At 52.1% G+C, this 16,134-nt stretch overlaps 1 protein-coding gene across 1 annotated transcript in view; it reads left to right on the top strand.

Annotated features, from left to right (window-relative positions):
- The window catches only part of LOC127566828 (alpha-2-macroglobulin-like), a 69,466-nt gene that overhangs the window by 17,182 nt on the left and 36,150 nt on the right, over positions 1–16,134 (top strand). The window contains 11 exon segments of the mRNA XM_052009331.1: positions 713–765; positions 1,793–1,813; positions 2,922–3,087; positions 6,817–6,901; positions 7,373–7,478; positions 9,221–9,335; positions 10,717–10,826; positions 11,437–11,598; positions 11,924–12,151; positions 13,903–13,966; positions 14,259–14,404. Coding sequence (XP_051865291.1) covers positions 713–765; positions 1,793–1,813; positions 2,922–3,087; positions 6,817–6,901; positions 7,373–7,478; positions 9,221–9,335; positions 10,717–10,826; positions 11,437–11,598; positions 11,924–12,151; positions 13,903–13,966; positions 14,259–14,404 — 1,256 coding nt within the window.

The following is a 16,134-nucleotide window of genomic DNA, read 5'->3' as shown; positions in this document are numbered from 1 at the left end:
TTCCCTAAACCTGTTAGTCTTGCCTTTAACTCTAACAGGAACATAACGATTCTGTATTCTCAATATTTCACTTTTGAAGGCCTCCCACTTACCAAGTATCTCTTTGCCGGAAAACAACCTCTCCCAATGTACGCCTGCCAGATCCCTCCTGATGCCTTCAAAATTGATCTTCCTACTATTTTGAATATCAACCTTTGGACCAGTCCTATCCTTATCCATAATTATGTTAAACCTAAATCTCTTCTGCACTCTTTCCAGCGTAATGGCATCTTTCCTATAGCAGGGCGACCAAAACTGAACACAATATTCCAAATACGGCCTCACCAACATCTTGTACAACTCACAAGATCACAAGACAAGGAGCAGAAAAGGCCATTCGGCCCATAGAGTCTGCTTCATGAGATAAACTAAAACTATTCCTATCTAGCCCCAATTTCCGGTCTTATCCCCATATCCCTTGATACCCACCTGAGATGTGACAGCGTATCCTGCCCCCCTGTAACAGGCCGGAATGAGAGGGCTGAACCCCTTCCTTCCTTCCTGTCACGATCTTAACCTCTTGAGGGACTGACCTCAGTTTCCTGAAGGTCAATCCGTACCTGACCTCCTGCTCTCGCTGTATGGGGGGGGGGGGGGTGTTCGTGACCTCCGGTGCCCCGGCAGGATGGTTTGACTGTGCCTTTGAGATCTGACTGTGCGTCTCGTCCTCCAGTGCGATTCCGGATCGTGACGTTGACCCAGGATTTCCGCCCGTCGAACGAGACGGTGAGTGCGCGTTCGCTACCCCTTCGCCCCTCCTCTCCGTCCACCCTTCCCAACCACACGTCCCACCACCACTTCCATACGACAACCTCCCCTTTCGCTCGTCACTTTCCGCATCCCTCTATGCCCCTCCATAACCTTACAGGCGCCACCCTGATGATCAGCACGGAGTCGACGGGCCGAACGGCCCCGTCTATTGGTTCGTTCACTGACTCCTCCCCTTCCAGTCCTCTGCCCCTCTTCTCACACCTCCCAGGCTTCCCTCCTCGAGAAACCCCACCCCCCCGCTTTACCAGCCTTTCCTTTCGCAATTCCCCAATCTCTCCCCTTCCTCTCTCCCTACCGCTTCCTCCATCCCTCCGTCCTTCCCAGCGATAACCCTCACTCCCTCTCTGCAAGCACATTTCCACACGAAACATTCAGGTCTCCGTACTGTTCGCTCAGACACGCCTTCACAGCCTCAACCCAACCTCCCCATGTCCGTCTGTTTGCCCTCCCTCACTCTCTCTCCCTCGGTCCCTGTTTCTCCCCCAGTCCATCCCTCTGCCCTGCCCAATAATCGCAGCCAATGCCCCATCCCTCCAGTTCTGCTCTCCCCCACCCCTCCTACTCACCCTCCCCTTGCCTTACCTGATCCACCCTCGCTCCCTCCACCCCTCTCCCGTTCCCGCCAGAACCCCGCCTTCCGCCCTCCTTGGTGTCGGACTCACTCCGCGCCCCACCTCCCCCGTGTACCTGCTTTCCGCGTGGGTCTGATCTCCCTCGTTCCCAATGGCCGTCGCACGGTGGGACCCTCCTGACTTAGACCCGACTCCCTCCGCCTGTTAGGCTAGAAGTCCCCGTGGCACGGCATCTCTCCTCACCGTGGGCCTGGTCTCCAGGTGGCCCGTTCTCCCTCCTCCCCGCGGGCAAGGTCTGCCCGCTGAACTGGTCTCCCTGCTCCCTTAGGACGTGGTGAACCGTCGGGCGGGAGCCGAGGGCGCCGTGTGCTCCCCACTAACTGGGCCTCTCTTCTCCTTCTCTCTGCCAGTACCCGCTGATAACGCTCTTGGTGAGTCCCATCGATCGGCTGCAGGCCGCGACCGCACCGTGTCCCCACGACCGAGATTCGGGGAATGCTTTCTGGTCCAGGAGAATGTCCCGAAACCCCGGGAGGAAGGCAGGACCAGGGCCATGCCTGTGACAGTGCTCCCAGCCAGGCCTGACGGCGCTGGGATTGCACACGGGTTCCTGGTTCCTTCACTGAACACTGGGTCCGGTGGGCCGGACACGGGGGGGGGGGGGGGTCTTTCGTTTCCCTGAGAGAAAGTGCGCCCATTTGGACGAAAGGACGACCGCTGTAGGGACCGGAAGCCTGAAATGTGAGCCAGCAGGGGAAATCCAGGCCAAATCGGTGCAAACCCAGGCAAGTCCTGGCCAAAACCGGACCATTTGAGACCAATGTTGGCTGCGCTGGTGCCAGAGGGTCGGTGAGGAGGGAGCACCGCGTTTCGGTGGGGCGTTGAGGAGGGAGCACCACGTTTTGGAGGGGAGGTGAGGCGGGAGCAATACAATCCAGCAGGGATACTGAGGGAGCGTCGCACGTTGAGATGGGCGGTTAGGAGGCATGGCCGCACCGTGGGAGGTGCAGCGAGGCGGGATGGTTACAAGGGGCATGGAATGAATTCTCTCCCTTGTCTTTCCTCACCCACCGTTCATCAGAGCGCCAGGTCATTAACTGGAGCTGGAATCTGCCTTTGCTCCGAGCACATCTCTTGCCTGATAGAACTTTGCAAGTCCTTGGGAAAGCTGCTCCGGAGAGATTGTAAGACGGAGAGGGGGAGAGGGAGAGAAAGAGAGAGGCAGAGTGAGAGAGGCAGAGTATAGACGGAGAAATAATGAGTGCGGGAGAGTGAGAGGTAGAGTGACAGAGAGAGAGATAGATAGTCAGAGGGAGAGAGGCAAAGAGAGACAAACAGAGAGAGAGGGAGGGAGACAGAAGGGAGACGTAAAAAGAGACATAGAGAGAGAGGGAGGGAGGGAGGGAGAGAGGGATGGTGAGCCAAGAAGAGAGAGGGGTACACAAAGAAAGAGCAAAAGATAAAGAACTGCAGATACAGAGACAGCGGAGGAAGAGAGAGAGGGGGGGCATTGAACTTCCAAGGATGTTTTTCCCTCAGGACCCTCAGCAGAATCGGATTGGCCAGTGGAGGGATGTGGAGGGCAGGCAGGGAATAGTGGACCTGAGCTTCGACCTGATCTCTGAAACCCCGATGGGAACGTACGAGATCCGGGTGGAGAAATCCTGCGGCAAGATCGAACACAGTTTCAGTGTTGAGGAATACGGTGAGTACTGGCAGCGACTCGCCCTTCCCATTAGGAGCTCTCCCCCTGGTCAGACCCTATCCGCAACGTCCTGGGATTCTGCCGGTGCAGGGAATCAGCAATGGGCTCAGAAATAGCGGGAAATTCGGAAAGCTGTCAGAATGTTGGCATTCATCGTGAGGAGGCTGGGACCATCTTCAGCTCGCAGCCGGGAGGTTATGCTTCAGTTATCCGGCGCTGGGTCACGGAAATCGTCCTAGTCACTGCGATCTCCTCCCTGCAACTCTCAGAACGTTATGCGATGTTATACAGTGCAGACGACACAGCAATTGTCCCGGATCACCATCCACTCGCTGCGTTCCCCTCCCCACAACAGTCGGGAGGATGTGCTTCAATTCCAAAACTTTGGTCAGGCTGCACTTAGAGTATTGCGTGCATTTCCCATGACGTGAAGGTGCGGAGGCTTGGTGTGTGTGTGTGTATCTGTATGTGTGTATATCTGTGATTTGTGTGTGTATATGTGTGTGTGGTGTGTGTATGTGTACTTAATGTGTGTGTATGTGTGTGTGGTGTGTTAGTGTGTGTGTATGTGTGTGTGTGTGTGTGGTGCGTATATGTGTGTGTGTGGTGTTAATGTGTGTATGTGGTGTGTGTGTGGTGCGTGTGTGTGGTGTATTGTATGTGTGTGTGTATGTGTGTGTGGTGTGTGTGTTACGTGTGTGGTGTGTGTGTATGTGTGTGGTGGGTGGTGTGTGTATGTGTGTGGTGTGTGGTGTGTGTATGTGTGTGGTGTGTGTGTATGTGTGTGTGTGTGTGTGTGTGTGTGTGTGTGTGTGTGTGTGTGTGTGTGTGAGAGAGAGAGAGAGAGAGAGAGAGAGAGAAAGAGAGAGAGAGAGAGAGAGGAGGGCGTGTTCACAAGAGGTTAACCAAGATTCTCCTGGATTAGCTATAAAGAGGGGTTGGATAAATTTATATTGTTTTCTTCTGGAGCGGGGGAGGCTGAGGGCAGACCTGATAGAAGTTTATAGAATTTTGAGACGCGTAGATAGAGTAAACAGTCGGAATCAGTTTCCCAGGGTAGAAACGTCAAATGCTGGAGGGCAGAGGTTTAAGGTGAGAGGGCGCACTTGCCAGCGTTTAGCCCATATCCCTCTAACCCTTTACCCTCCATGTACTGTATCTGTCCTGTGTAAGTCCGCTCCTGGTTTACCTTCCCAAAATGCAACACTTCGCAGTGGTCAAAGTTAAACTTCATCCTCCATTCCTTGGCCCAATTTCCCAGTTGACCATAGACCACCCTCTTCGCCGTCTGCCACACCACCAATGCCAGCGTCATCCACGAACTTGCTGACCGCGTCACCTATGTTCTCACCCAGATCATTATTATCTGTGACAAACAACAGGAGAAAGGGCACAGATCCCGACGGCAGACTGGTCACAGATCTCCAATCTGCAAAAAAACACAACCACCTCTCTCTGGCTTCTCCCACCAAGCCAACGTTGTATCCAATTGTCTCGCTTACCCTGCATCCCATGTGATCTAACCTTCTGGACCCGCCGTACACGCAGAGAGGGTACTTAAGTTACAAAGGCCATTGTTGAGCCCCCGTGTGAAGCATTGCGGACGGCATGAGGTAATGATGCAGCTCTACAAAACTCTAGTTGGACCACACTGTGTCCAGTTCTGGTTTCCTCATTATAGGAAGTATGTGGAGTGTTGGAAAGGGTGCAGAGGAGATTTACCAGGATGCTGCCTGGATTGGAGAGTATGGATTATGAGAGAGACTAAGGGAGCTAGAGCTTTACTCATTGGAGAGGAGGAGGATGAGAGGAGACATGATAGAGGTGTACAAAATATTAAGAGGAATAGATAGAGTGGACAGCCAGCGCCTCTTTCCCAGGGCACCAATGCTCAACACAAGAGGGCATGGCTTTAAAGTAATGGGTGGGAAGTTCAAGGGAGATATCAGAGGAAGGTTCTTTCACCCAGAGGGTGGTCGGGCCATGGATTGCGATGCCTGGGGCGGTGGTGAAGGCAGGTACATTGGTCAAATTCAAGAGATTGCTAGATTAGCATATGGAGGACTTTAAAATAGAGGGATATGTGGTAGGAAGGGGTTAGATAGTCTTAGGCGAGGTTTAAAGGTCGGCACAACATTGTGGGCCGAAGGGCCTGTATTGTGCTGTACTGTTCTATGATCTATGATTCTATGATCTTCGTTTAAGCGAGGGTGATAGTGCTTTGAGACCGGTTCATAGAAGATGCACCATTTTTTTTGTCTGCCCCGGATCCAACTGGCCCCCATTACCCTGTGCCTTTCCTCTCGGCCAACTGTTGCCTTTCCACCTGCCTATCGTCCACACGGTCGCCCTCCCCACCTCTCCCTTTATTACATGCTCCACCGTCCTCCCCTATCATATTCCATGTTCTTCAGCCCTGTATCTCCACCTATCACCTCCCAGCCGTTACCGCCCTCGCCTACCCTCACCTCACCTCCTCTACGTCCACCCCTTCCCATGTCAGCCCGTTTCAGTCACCCACCCCTCTGGGGGCAAAACAGATTTCCTCCTTTAAACTCGCGCCTTTCACCTTCAACCTCTTCCCTCCGTACTTCGACATCTTCACCCTGACAAGAAACTCCGATTAGCCAGTCTAACTACTCCTTTCATGATTCATAAACCTCTATCAGGTCTCCCCTCAGCCTCCGACGGTCCAGAGAAAACAATTCACGTTGATGCAACCTCTCCTTAGAGCTTATTCACTCCAATTCAGGCAACACCCTCTCGTCCATAGATCCCTCAAGGTTGCCGAGCAGGTCGATAGGGTTGTTAGGAAGGCGTACGGTGTGTTGGCCTTCGTTAGTCGGGGGATTAAGTTCAAGAGCCACGAGGTGATGTTGCAGCTCTGGTCAGACCACACTTGGAGTATTGTGTTCAGTTCTGGTCGCCTCATTATAGGAAGGATGTGGAAGCTTTAGAGAGGGTGCAGAGGAGATTTACTAGGATGCCGCCTGGATTGGAGAGCATGTCTTAAGAGTATAGGTTGGGCGAGCTGGGGCTTTTCTCTTTGGAGAGGAGAAGGATGAGAGGTGACCTTATAGAGGTGTACAAGAGGCACAGATCGAGTGGACAGTCAGAGACTTTTTCCCAGGGCGACAATGGCTCACACGAGGGGACATAATTTTAAGGTGATTGGAGGAAGGTATAAGGGGGACGTCAGGGGTAAGTTTTTTACACAGGGAGTGGTGGGTGCGTGGAACGCACTGCCGGCAGAGGTGGTGGGGGCAGATACATCAGGGACATTTAAGAGTCTCTTAGACAGACACATGAATGATAGAGAAATGGAGGGCCCTGTGGGAGGGAAGGGTTAGATAGATGTTAGAGCAGGATAAAATGTCGGCAAAACATTGTGGGCCGAAGGGCCTGTACTATGTTGTAGTGTTCTATCTTCCATGTAATATCCGGGTGAAACTGCTCTGCATCATCTCCAAAGCCTCCCCATCCATGCGACAATGCAGCGACCAAGGATCTCGGGCCGAGCAGCCGTGGATGGGATTCGGGAGGCCGGAGGTGGATGAGTGAGGGGAATATGCAAGTTTGGGAGAGGGGAGAGGTAGCAGGCATCCGGATGGAGGGAGGACTCTAGAGGGATCGGGCAATAAGCCGACATGGTTGGTGGTTCTGTGTATCGGCATGGAAGATGAAGGGGGAGCAGGGAGCTGTCACTGAGAATCTCCACGTGTCTTGCAGTGCTGCCGAAGTTTGAACTGAACGTTCATCTTCCAGAATTGATCACAATCCTGGACAAAACGATTCCTGTCAAAGTGTGCGGCAGGTAAATATCGGTCTTATTCCAACTTTGAGCCCGATGCAGATGACACAGGTCTGTGACAGGACAGTGCAGATGGAGCTTCAATCAATACCTAACCCTGAGATTGTGTGACTGGACCGTGTAGAGGGAGTTTCACTCTGTGTCTGACCCCGGGTGTGTGTGACGGGACGGTGCGGAGGGAGCTTCACTGTGTGTCTGACCCCGGGAGTGTGTGATGGGACGGTGCGGGGGGATTTTCACTCAGTGCCTGACCCCCAGAGAGTGTGATGGGATAGTGTTGGGGGAGCTTCACTGTGTGTCTGACCCCGGGAGAGTGTGATGGGACGGTGTGGAAGGAACTTTACTCTCTGTCTGACTCTAGGAGTGTGTGACGGGACGGTGCAGAGGGAGCTTCACCCTGTGTCTAACCCTAGGCATATGTGACGAGACGGTGTAGAGCCTCTCTATCAGTAATTGTCGCTGTGATTATTGTAGGTACACCTATGGGAAACCCATGCGGGGCCACGTTAATGGCACAGTTTGCCTGAGACGGATTTTCTCCTCCGCTTCTCCAGGGTTATGTCACGTCGTGACAGGCAAGGTTAGTACTCTGGGTCATTTTCGAGAGCACAAGGTCTCGACTAGGGTGGCAGAGAGGAGGAGACCCGGCCGGAGGGGGGAGTTGTGCTGGGAGAGGGCGGAGGAATGTTGTTCCCCGGCGGGTGGGGCTCAGAGGATTGGGATCAAGAAGGAATGAGAGACGCCGTGGAAGGGAGACCGACAAATGTCAAGGTGAAAGGTGTTCGGAGTCACGGGTATGGGGAACGCGAGTGACTGAGGTAAGTTTCCATATTTCCTGACAACATTCGGCCCGTCAATCTCTGCTGGCACTCAATCGCATCCCCCCCTCATGTTCCCTGTAACCCATTCTCTCCACATTCCCATCAGCACCACCCCCGCCCGGATTCCGCCCCTCACCCACACACCAGTAACGATTTACACAGTTAACCCGCCGACTAGCATCTCTGGGACGTAGGGGTGGTGGGGGGGGGGGGGGGGGGCGGTGGTGCAACGAAGCTCCCGGGGAAAACACACGCGGTCACAAGGGGAACCCGGTGCTGACTCCGCACAGACAGCACCGGAGGTCGGGTCCGGATTGAACCCGGGTCTCCGGAGATGGGAGACAGCGGCTCTGCTTCATGAGCACGTTTCCTCACTCTTTGCCTTTCATTCTCTCTTCTCTCTCTCCCTCTCTCGCCTGTCTTCTCTTTGCCTCCCACTTTCTATTTCTCACGCTTTTTCACGTTCTTTCCATGCCTCTTCCCTTTAATAATTCGTTCAACCTCACGCACACCTGCTCCCCTCCCTTTCCTTCACTTCTCTACTTCCTTTCTTCTCGCCAAGCCTCCCCTCTCTCTTTCTCTCTTCTCCTCCTCTTCCTCTTTCAACCTGGTGTCTCTTCCTGTCTTTCCCACACACACACACACACACACACACACACACACACACACACACACACACACACACAGGGACACACACAGACCCGCACACACAGACACACAGACACAGACACAGACACAGACACAGACACACACACACACACAGGGACACACACAGACCCGCACACACAGACACACACACACAGACACAGACACACACAGACACACACACACACACACACACAGGGACACACCCTCACAAACAGACTCGGAGACACAGACACACACACACAAAGACACACAGACACACACACACAGGCACAAAGACACACACACACACAGGGACGCACCCTTACAAACAGACACGGAGACACAGACACACATACACACAGAGGCACACACCCTCACACACATAGACACTCACACACACGGACGTCACACAATACATACGCACACAGACGCACACTCACACATATACACATCCGACACACAGACACACAGAAGGACACACAAACTCAGAGACACAGACACACACACGGATACACACATATATGCACACAGGTGTAGACACACATACATAGGCAAGCACCCACATACACATATGCACTCACTCACACAGGCACACACACACAGATAAACGCACACACACACACACACACAGATATACACAGACACGCACACACACACACACACACACCCACACACACACAGAGCCAATGGGAGTTGGAAAAGGAAATATGATTTGAGAGAGTGTGTGAAAGAGCGACGGGGAGATTGGATAACAGGTCGGCGTGAATGATGTGAGGGGTTAGGGACAGGATGGTGGTGAAGGAGAGAGTTTGTCCTCTCCCCGCTCCTGATTCTGCGTTTCACCATCCCCCTCCCCCCTGTGTCACGCCCTCAGATGGATGTTCATGGCTGCTTCTCCAAACATCTGCCCACTGCGACATTCAAACTCAAGCGGAGGTGGTGGGATCGGATTATCCACGCACATTTCGTTCTGGAGGAAGAGGGCACAGGTCAGGGCTGGGTGTGGGAAACACCTTCTTCCGCACCTCCGGCTGCTCTCTTCCGCATCCTGTCCCTACCCCTCCATCTCTCCCTCCTCTCCGATCCCTCCACGCACACTTTCCCCTCTCTTTTCTCCCTCTACCAGTCTCTCTTTCTCTCTGTCTCTTCCCGTTCCTTTCGTTGTCTCCTCCGTTTATCTCTTTTCCTCCCTTTCCCTCCCTCTTTTTCCTCCTCACTTTCCCACTTTCTCTCTCTTTCTGTTCTCTCTTTCCACGTCCTTCCCTCACTTTCTCCTCTTCTTCCTCTTCCACAATTTTTCTCTTTCTCTTTCCCTCTCTGTATTTCCTTCAGACTCCCTCTTTCCTCCTCTCTCTCTATACCTTCTCCATTTTCTCCCTTTCTCCCTCCCACGCTCCTGTCCACATCAACCGTCCTGAGATCGAGAAGGTTGAGACCTTAAAGTTCCTTGGATTGTACATCACCAGTCGCCTGTCCTGGTCCAACCACGTAGACTCCACGGCCAAATAAACCCACCAGCGCCTCTACTTCTTCAGGAGGCCAAAGAAATTTGGAATGTGTCCTTCAACACTCACCAAATTGTATCAATGCACCGCAGAAAGCATCCTATCCGGCTTGGGACTGCAACTGCTCTGCCCGGGACCGCAAGAAACAGCAGAGAATTGTGGACACAGCCCAATGCATCACGGAAACTAGCCTCCCCTCCATGGACCCCGTCTAGACCTCGCTGCTTCAGTAAAGCAGCCGACGTAGTCAAAGACCCCTACCCACCCCGGGACATTCTCTCTTCTCCCCTCTTCCATCGGGCAGAAGATGCAAAAGCCCGAAAGCACATATCACCAGGCTCAAAGACAGTTTCAATCCCGCTTATATTATTGAACGGTTCCCAAGTGCAATCAGTTAGACTCTTGACCTCGCAATCTACCTCGTTATGGCCTTGCACCTCATTGTCTGCGTGCACTGCACTTTCTCTGTAGCTTTGACACTCTATTCTGCATTATGTATTGTTTTACCCTGTACTACATCGATGCACTATATCTTGATTTGTACGCACCGTAAGCAAGACAAGTTTTTCACTGAACCTCGGTACATGCGACAATACTAAACCAAGTCCAATTCACTCTATCTCTTTCCTGCTCTCATTTAACGTCGCTCTCTCATTCCCACTCCCCCTATTCTTTTATCTCTTTCTCTCCACTCTTTGTTTGTTTCTCTCCCTCTCTCATTCACTTTCGGCAGTACCACGTTCCCCGTTAACACCCCACGACCCACCGTCATCTCTGCGACAAACACCGGTTGTCTCAAGGCGCCGTTGGTATCGCCCGTCACCACGTATCACACCGTGGCAAACGTACTCGACCTCACTCACAGGAACCAAGAGAGAGGGCTCGGCTGAATGCCATATTGCTTCAGAGGTCACGCAGACAAGCTTCGAAGAGGTGGATGATAACTTCAAGAAGGGAATCCCGTATACGGGAAAGGTACAATACTCCAAGTATGATACAACGTGAAGCAACGTTAAGATAAACAAGTTTTACATCCACTGCATAGATTGAATCTCCCCGACACACAGTGCAGTAACGGTGGGATTAAATCCCACAGTGTAACGTACACAGAGTGCAACTCCCCGACACACACAATGTAATAATGGTGGGATTCAACCCTCCACAGTGTAACGTACACAGATTGCAACTCCCCGATACACACAACGCTGTAATGATGGGAGTAAACGCCACATGTACTACCGTACACAGGGTGCAACTCCCTGACACACACAGTATAGTAACGGTGTGATTAAAACTTACAAAGTGTATCTTACACGGAGTTAAAGTCCCCGACACACACACACACACATTGCAGTGACGGTGGGGTTAAACCCCACACGGCGTAACGTACACAGGGTGCATCTCCCCGACGCACAAACAGTGCAGTAACGGTGGCATTAAACCCTACACTGGGTAACATACACGGAGTGAAACTCCCTAACACACACAGTGCTGTAACGTCGGTAGTAGTGTCACAACAGTGAGCGTGTACCTTCTGTAGTCTGCCAGCCCGCTTCTCTACCAAGTCCCCTCTCTTCATCAACAGGTGAAGGTGAAATATTCAACGGGGAAACCATTTGCAAATGCAACCATACATCTTTCTAATTCATTCAGTTCCGGAGTGCAGGAGCTGGTTACGGATGAGGGAGGGGTGGTTGAATTCACCTATAACACCTCCACTTGGTTGGACAAGCCAGTGGACTTCGAGGTAAGTCTCGGAGTTGAGGGAGATTTGATCTCACGGGATGGACACGGGGATGTGTTGACGTTCTCTCTCGGGATTGACACTGGGACGTGTTGTTTTGCTCTCTCTGATGGATATAAGGATGTGTTGACGTTCTCTCTCGGGATGTACACTGGGACGTGTTTTGTTCTCTATCTGATGGATATAAGGATGTGTTGAGCTGTTCTCTCTTGGGATGGACGCTGGGACGTATTGTCATGTCTTGCTCCCTGGATAGTTTCTAGTATTATATCCCTCTGTCCGGGTGTGGTCTGCGATTGGCCGCTGTTCTATGCTCTGATCTGCACAGGCCGTTCACCAGCTCCAATCTGACCAATTCCGTCACTCGACTCGCAAACCCGACACTTCTAACGCCTGGCACAGAGCCAAACCCTTTTACTCCAAGTCCGGCAGCTTCATCTCCATTAGGAAACATCACAGGGAGTTGCCGTGCAAGTCGGATCTGAAAGTGCCCGTCAGTTACATCATCAAGGTTCTTCCCGACAGCGAACCTCTCGACCTGGAGCTGTTTCAACTGGTGAGATTGTGTGTCCTTGAATGAGACTGTTAGTGCGGTATCCACGGGTACGTCCCCTGCCCGCCGGTGATCTGTCCTCTCGCCCCTCCTTCACTCCTGCGTAAGTAAATATGAGCAGATCTTGGTCACGGTTCCTCATGCCTGCTCCGGTATTCGGTATCAACATGGCTGATCTGTGTCAGGTCTCACCTCCTCATTTCTCCAGCCCCCATCGCCCTCAACTTCGCAATCTTTGAACAATCCGTCTTCCTCTTCAGCAAAGCCTCCCGGAGATCCGGCCTCCACCACCCTCCGGGGCCGAGAATTCCCGAGATCCCACTCCCAGAGAAGAAGTTCCCAGCACCTCTGTAGTAAATGTCCGCCCTCCTATCACGGAAATCCTGTCCTCCCGATGGAGACTCTCCCACCGACACGACATCTCCGCACATCTCCCCACTCGCTTCTCCCTCAGGATCGCATGAGATCGCTCATGAACTCCACAGAATGCAGCTCCAATCTCTTTGGCCGCTGGTGGCGGGAACATCTCATTATCCTGGTGAATCTTTTCCGGAGCCTCGAGTGCCATGATATCCTTCTGTCAAATGGGACCTAAATCTGTGCACAGTGCTCCAGGTGCGACCTAACCAACACCGAGTATACCTAGAACATAACTCCCCCCATTTATAAACCCCAAACTCCTGAAAGGAAAGGGCTCTCCACCTTATTCTCCCATCATTATCCCATTGCCTCTCTCGGCACCGGCCACGCAGGCAGACAAGATGGTGAACACGGCGTACATTTGCCTTCATCGGCCGAGGCATTCAGTGCAAGTGTTGGACGGCACGTTCCGTTTGTACAAATAGTTGGTTAGGCCGCACTAAGACTACGCTGTGCTGTTCTGCTCGTCACACCAGAGGAAGGATGTTGTTACGCCAGAGAGTGTGCAGAGAGTATTCACACATTGCTACCTGGTTTGGAGCACTTGAGCTATCAGGAGAGATTTGGGCTGCACGGTAGCATAGTGGTTAGCGCGACGCTATTACATCGCCAGCGATCGGGTTTCGATTCCCTTCGCTGTCTGTGAGGAGTTTGTAGCTTCTCCCCGTGTCTGCGTGGGTTTCCACCGGGTGCCCCGGTATCCTCTCACATTCCAAAGACGTACAGATAGGTTAATATGGGTTTAAAGTGGGCGGAGCGAACTCGTTGGGCCGGAATGGCCTGTTACCACGCTGTAAATAAAATTTAAAAAATTTAATTTGGATAAGTTGGGTCTGATTTCTCTGGAGCGAAGGAGGCTGCGTGCTGACCTTATAGAGGTTTACAAATTGGCGAGAGGCTGAGTAAATCATCGGAATCTGTTTCCGACTGCAGAACTGTCTAAAACGGGAGGTGGTGTGTTCTAGGTGAGAGGGAGGAGCTTTAGAGGGAATATGCGGGGTAGTTGTTCTCACAGGAAGTGTAGCTACTGTCGAGAATGAGCTGCCGAAGATGCGGGACAAAATCAATAGGAACAACATGTCAGAAGCATCAAGACAGGTTGGTAAATGATCTGGGCACAGTGGGAGACCTAATTAATGCAAGCAAATGGGATTAGTAGAGATAGACGTGATGGTGTACTCTCGTATCGCCTCACCTTTCGGTCACCTCTCTCCCGTCCTTTATCCATCGTTTTCCCCTCCCCACTTACCTCCCGAAGTTCTGGCTACTCCGCCGAGCCCCTCGTGTACTCAATACTCAATGTCAACCCCTCTTTTCTCCCCCTCCACCCGCAGGTGATGTCCAAAGGGAAGATCGTCAGCTTTGAGAAGATCCTTCTCTCTGTACGAGGGACGGACGGTATGAGCGCGGGGTCTCTCCGGTGACCACAGCGACACCCCCCCCCCCCCGAGTGTCGTGGAGCTTTGCAGCAGGGGACAGGCTATTCGGCCCTCCGAGTCTATGAGGGGAAGGACAAAGTCTCGGGAGGGAGTCTAAGAGGGGGAGAGGGACAGACTCCTGGAGGGAATATCTGCCAGTGGGAGAGGAGACTCTGGGAGAGGAAGAGGGAGGGCCTTGTGGGGGGGGGGGTGTACGGACAGACACTCGGGAATCAGTCTGTATATCTCACTCTAATTCTCCCTCCCGCCAGGATCAGAGGGATCGTTCTACCTGACGCAGCGGATCAGCCCGGATCTCGCTCCCGTCGCTCGGATGTTGGTTTTTGCTCTGCTGCCGGATGGGGAAATGATCGGAGATGCCGTGCAATATAGTGTGAGCAAGTGTTTCCGGAATAAGGTGAGACTTCCTAGCCTCCTGATCAGCGTCACTCTCCTTCTCACGCCTCTACCTCACACCCTCCTTAGTCACATTCACTCTCTCCAACACTCTGTCTCCATCATTGACTTGGCGCTCCCTCCCTCACTCCTTCCTTCACCTCTCCTGCCCTCAGATCTCCCTCGCTACCTCCATCCCTACCTCTCACTCCTTCAGTACCATCTCCCCCACTCGCTCCTTCGCCTCTATCCCTCCATCCCTCGCTACCTTAATCACTGGATCCCTCCAACACTCACTCCACCCCTACTGGAACTTCTGGTGTTTAGATGAAACGCGGATGGGTGAGTTAGTAATGTTGCGGACGATATGCTATGGATAGTGTAGAAGATTTCAAATGATACAGCGGGATATAGATCAGTTGCAGATATCGGAGGAAAAACGGCAGGTGAGGTTAATCCGGGCAAGTGTGCGGTGTTTGTACTTCGGGAGATCACTTGTAAAGGGAAAATACACATTTAATGGCAGGGCCCTTAACAGCGTTGTGGTACAGAGGAATGTGGGGGTCCAAGTCCATAGCTCCCTAAAAGTGGCTGCATAAGTTGACAGGGTGGTAAAGAAGGCGTATGGCATGCTTGCCTTTGTTTGTTGAGGCACTGAGATCAAAAGTCAGGAAGTTATGTTGCAGCTTGAGAAAAAAAAACATGGTTAGACCGCATCTGGAGTATTGCATTCAATTCTGGTCGTTCTGTTGTAGGAAGGATGTGGAGGCTTTGGAGAGGGTGCAGAGGAGGTTTACCAGGATTTCATGGTACGCATTGGTACCAATGACATAAGCAGGAAAAGTGACGAGGTCCTTCAAAGTGAGTCCAGTGAGTTTGGAGCGACTTTAAAAGACAGGACTTCCAGGGTGGTGACCTTAGAATTGCTACCTGTCCCATGTGCTAGTGAGTCAAGAAATAGGAAGATAGTGCAGTTTAACACGTGGCTAAGCAGATGGTGCAGGAAGGAGGACTTCATATTTTTATATCATTGAACTCTCTTCCAGGGAATGTGGGATCTCTAGAAACGGAAGGGTTTGCATCTCTATAAAACTCCGGTTAGGCCGCATTTAGAGTATTCCGTGAAATTCTGGTCACCTCACTATGAGGAAGGATGTCGAGGCTTTGGAGAGGATGCAGAGGAGGATTACCTGAAAATTGCATGTGCTATCAGGAGAGGCTGGACAAACTTGGGCTCTTTTCTCTGGAGCGGCGGAGGATGAGGGGTGATCTGTTAGAAGTGTATAAAATTATGAGTGGCATAGATAGGGTGGACAAGCAATATCTTTTTCTCCATTATTGAGAGATGTAATACCAGAGGGCATGAAGTTAAGGTGAGAGGGGGTAGGTGCAGAGCAGACGTGAGGGGTATGTTCTTTTTTACTGAGAGGCGGTGGATGCCTGGAATGCGTTGCCTGATAGGGTGGAGGAGGCAGATTCATTGGCGGTTTTTAAGAGGGTCTTGGATGAGCACATGAATGAGAGGAATATAAAGGGATATCGGTAAGGGAATAGCTACATCGGCACGACATTGTGCGCCGAAGGGCTTGTTCTGTGCTGTACTGTTCAATGTTCTATAAACTGGAGGGGAACCGATATCTTTTCTCTGCTCGGGGGGTGGTGTAGTGGGTTCAAGTAAAATTGAAGGGGAGGTGTGAGAAACAAAGTAGCAGGGGATCAAGTGGAGAGGTTGTGGGGAAAGTAGATGTTAAG

The sequence above is a fragment of the Pristis pectinata genome, chromosome 46 (genome assembly GCF_009764475.1).
Source record: "Pristis pectinata isolate sPriPec2 chromosome 46, sPriPec2.1.pri, whole genome shotgun sequence".
Taxonomy (NCBI): Eukaryota; Metazoa; Chordata; class Chondrichthyes; order Rhinopristiformes; family Pristidae; genus Pristis; species Pristis pectinata.
This window is presented reverse-complemented; position numbering and strand designations above follow the sequence as displayed.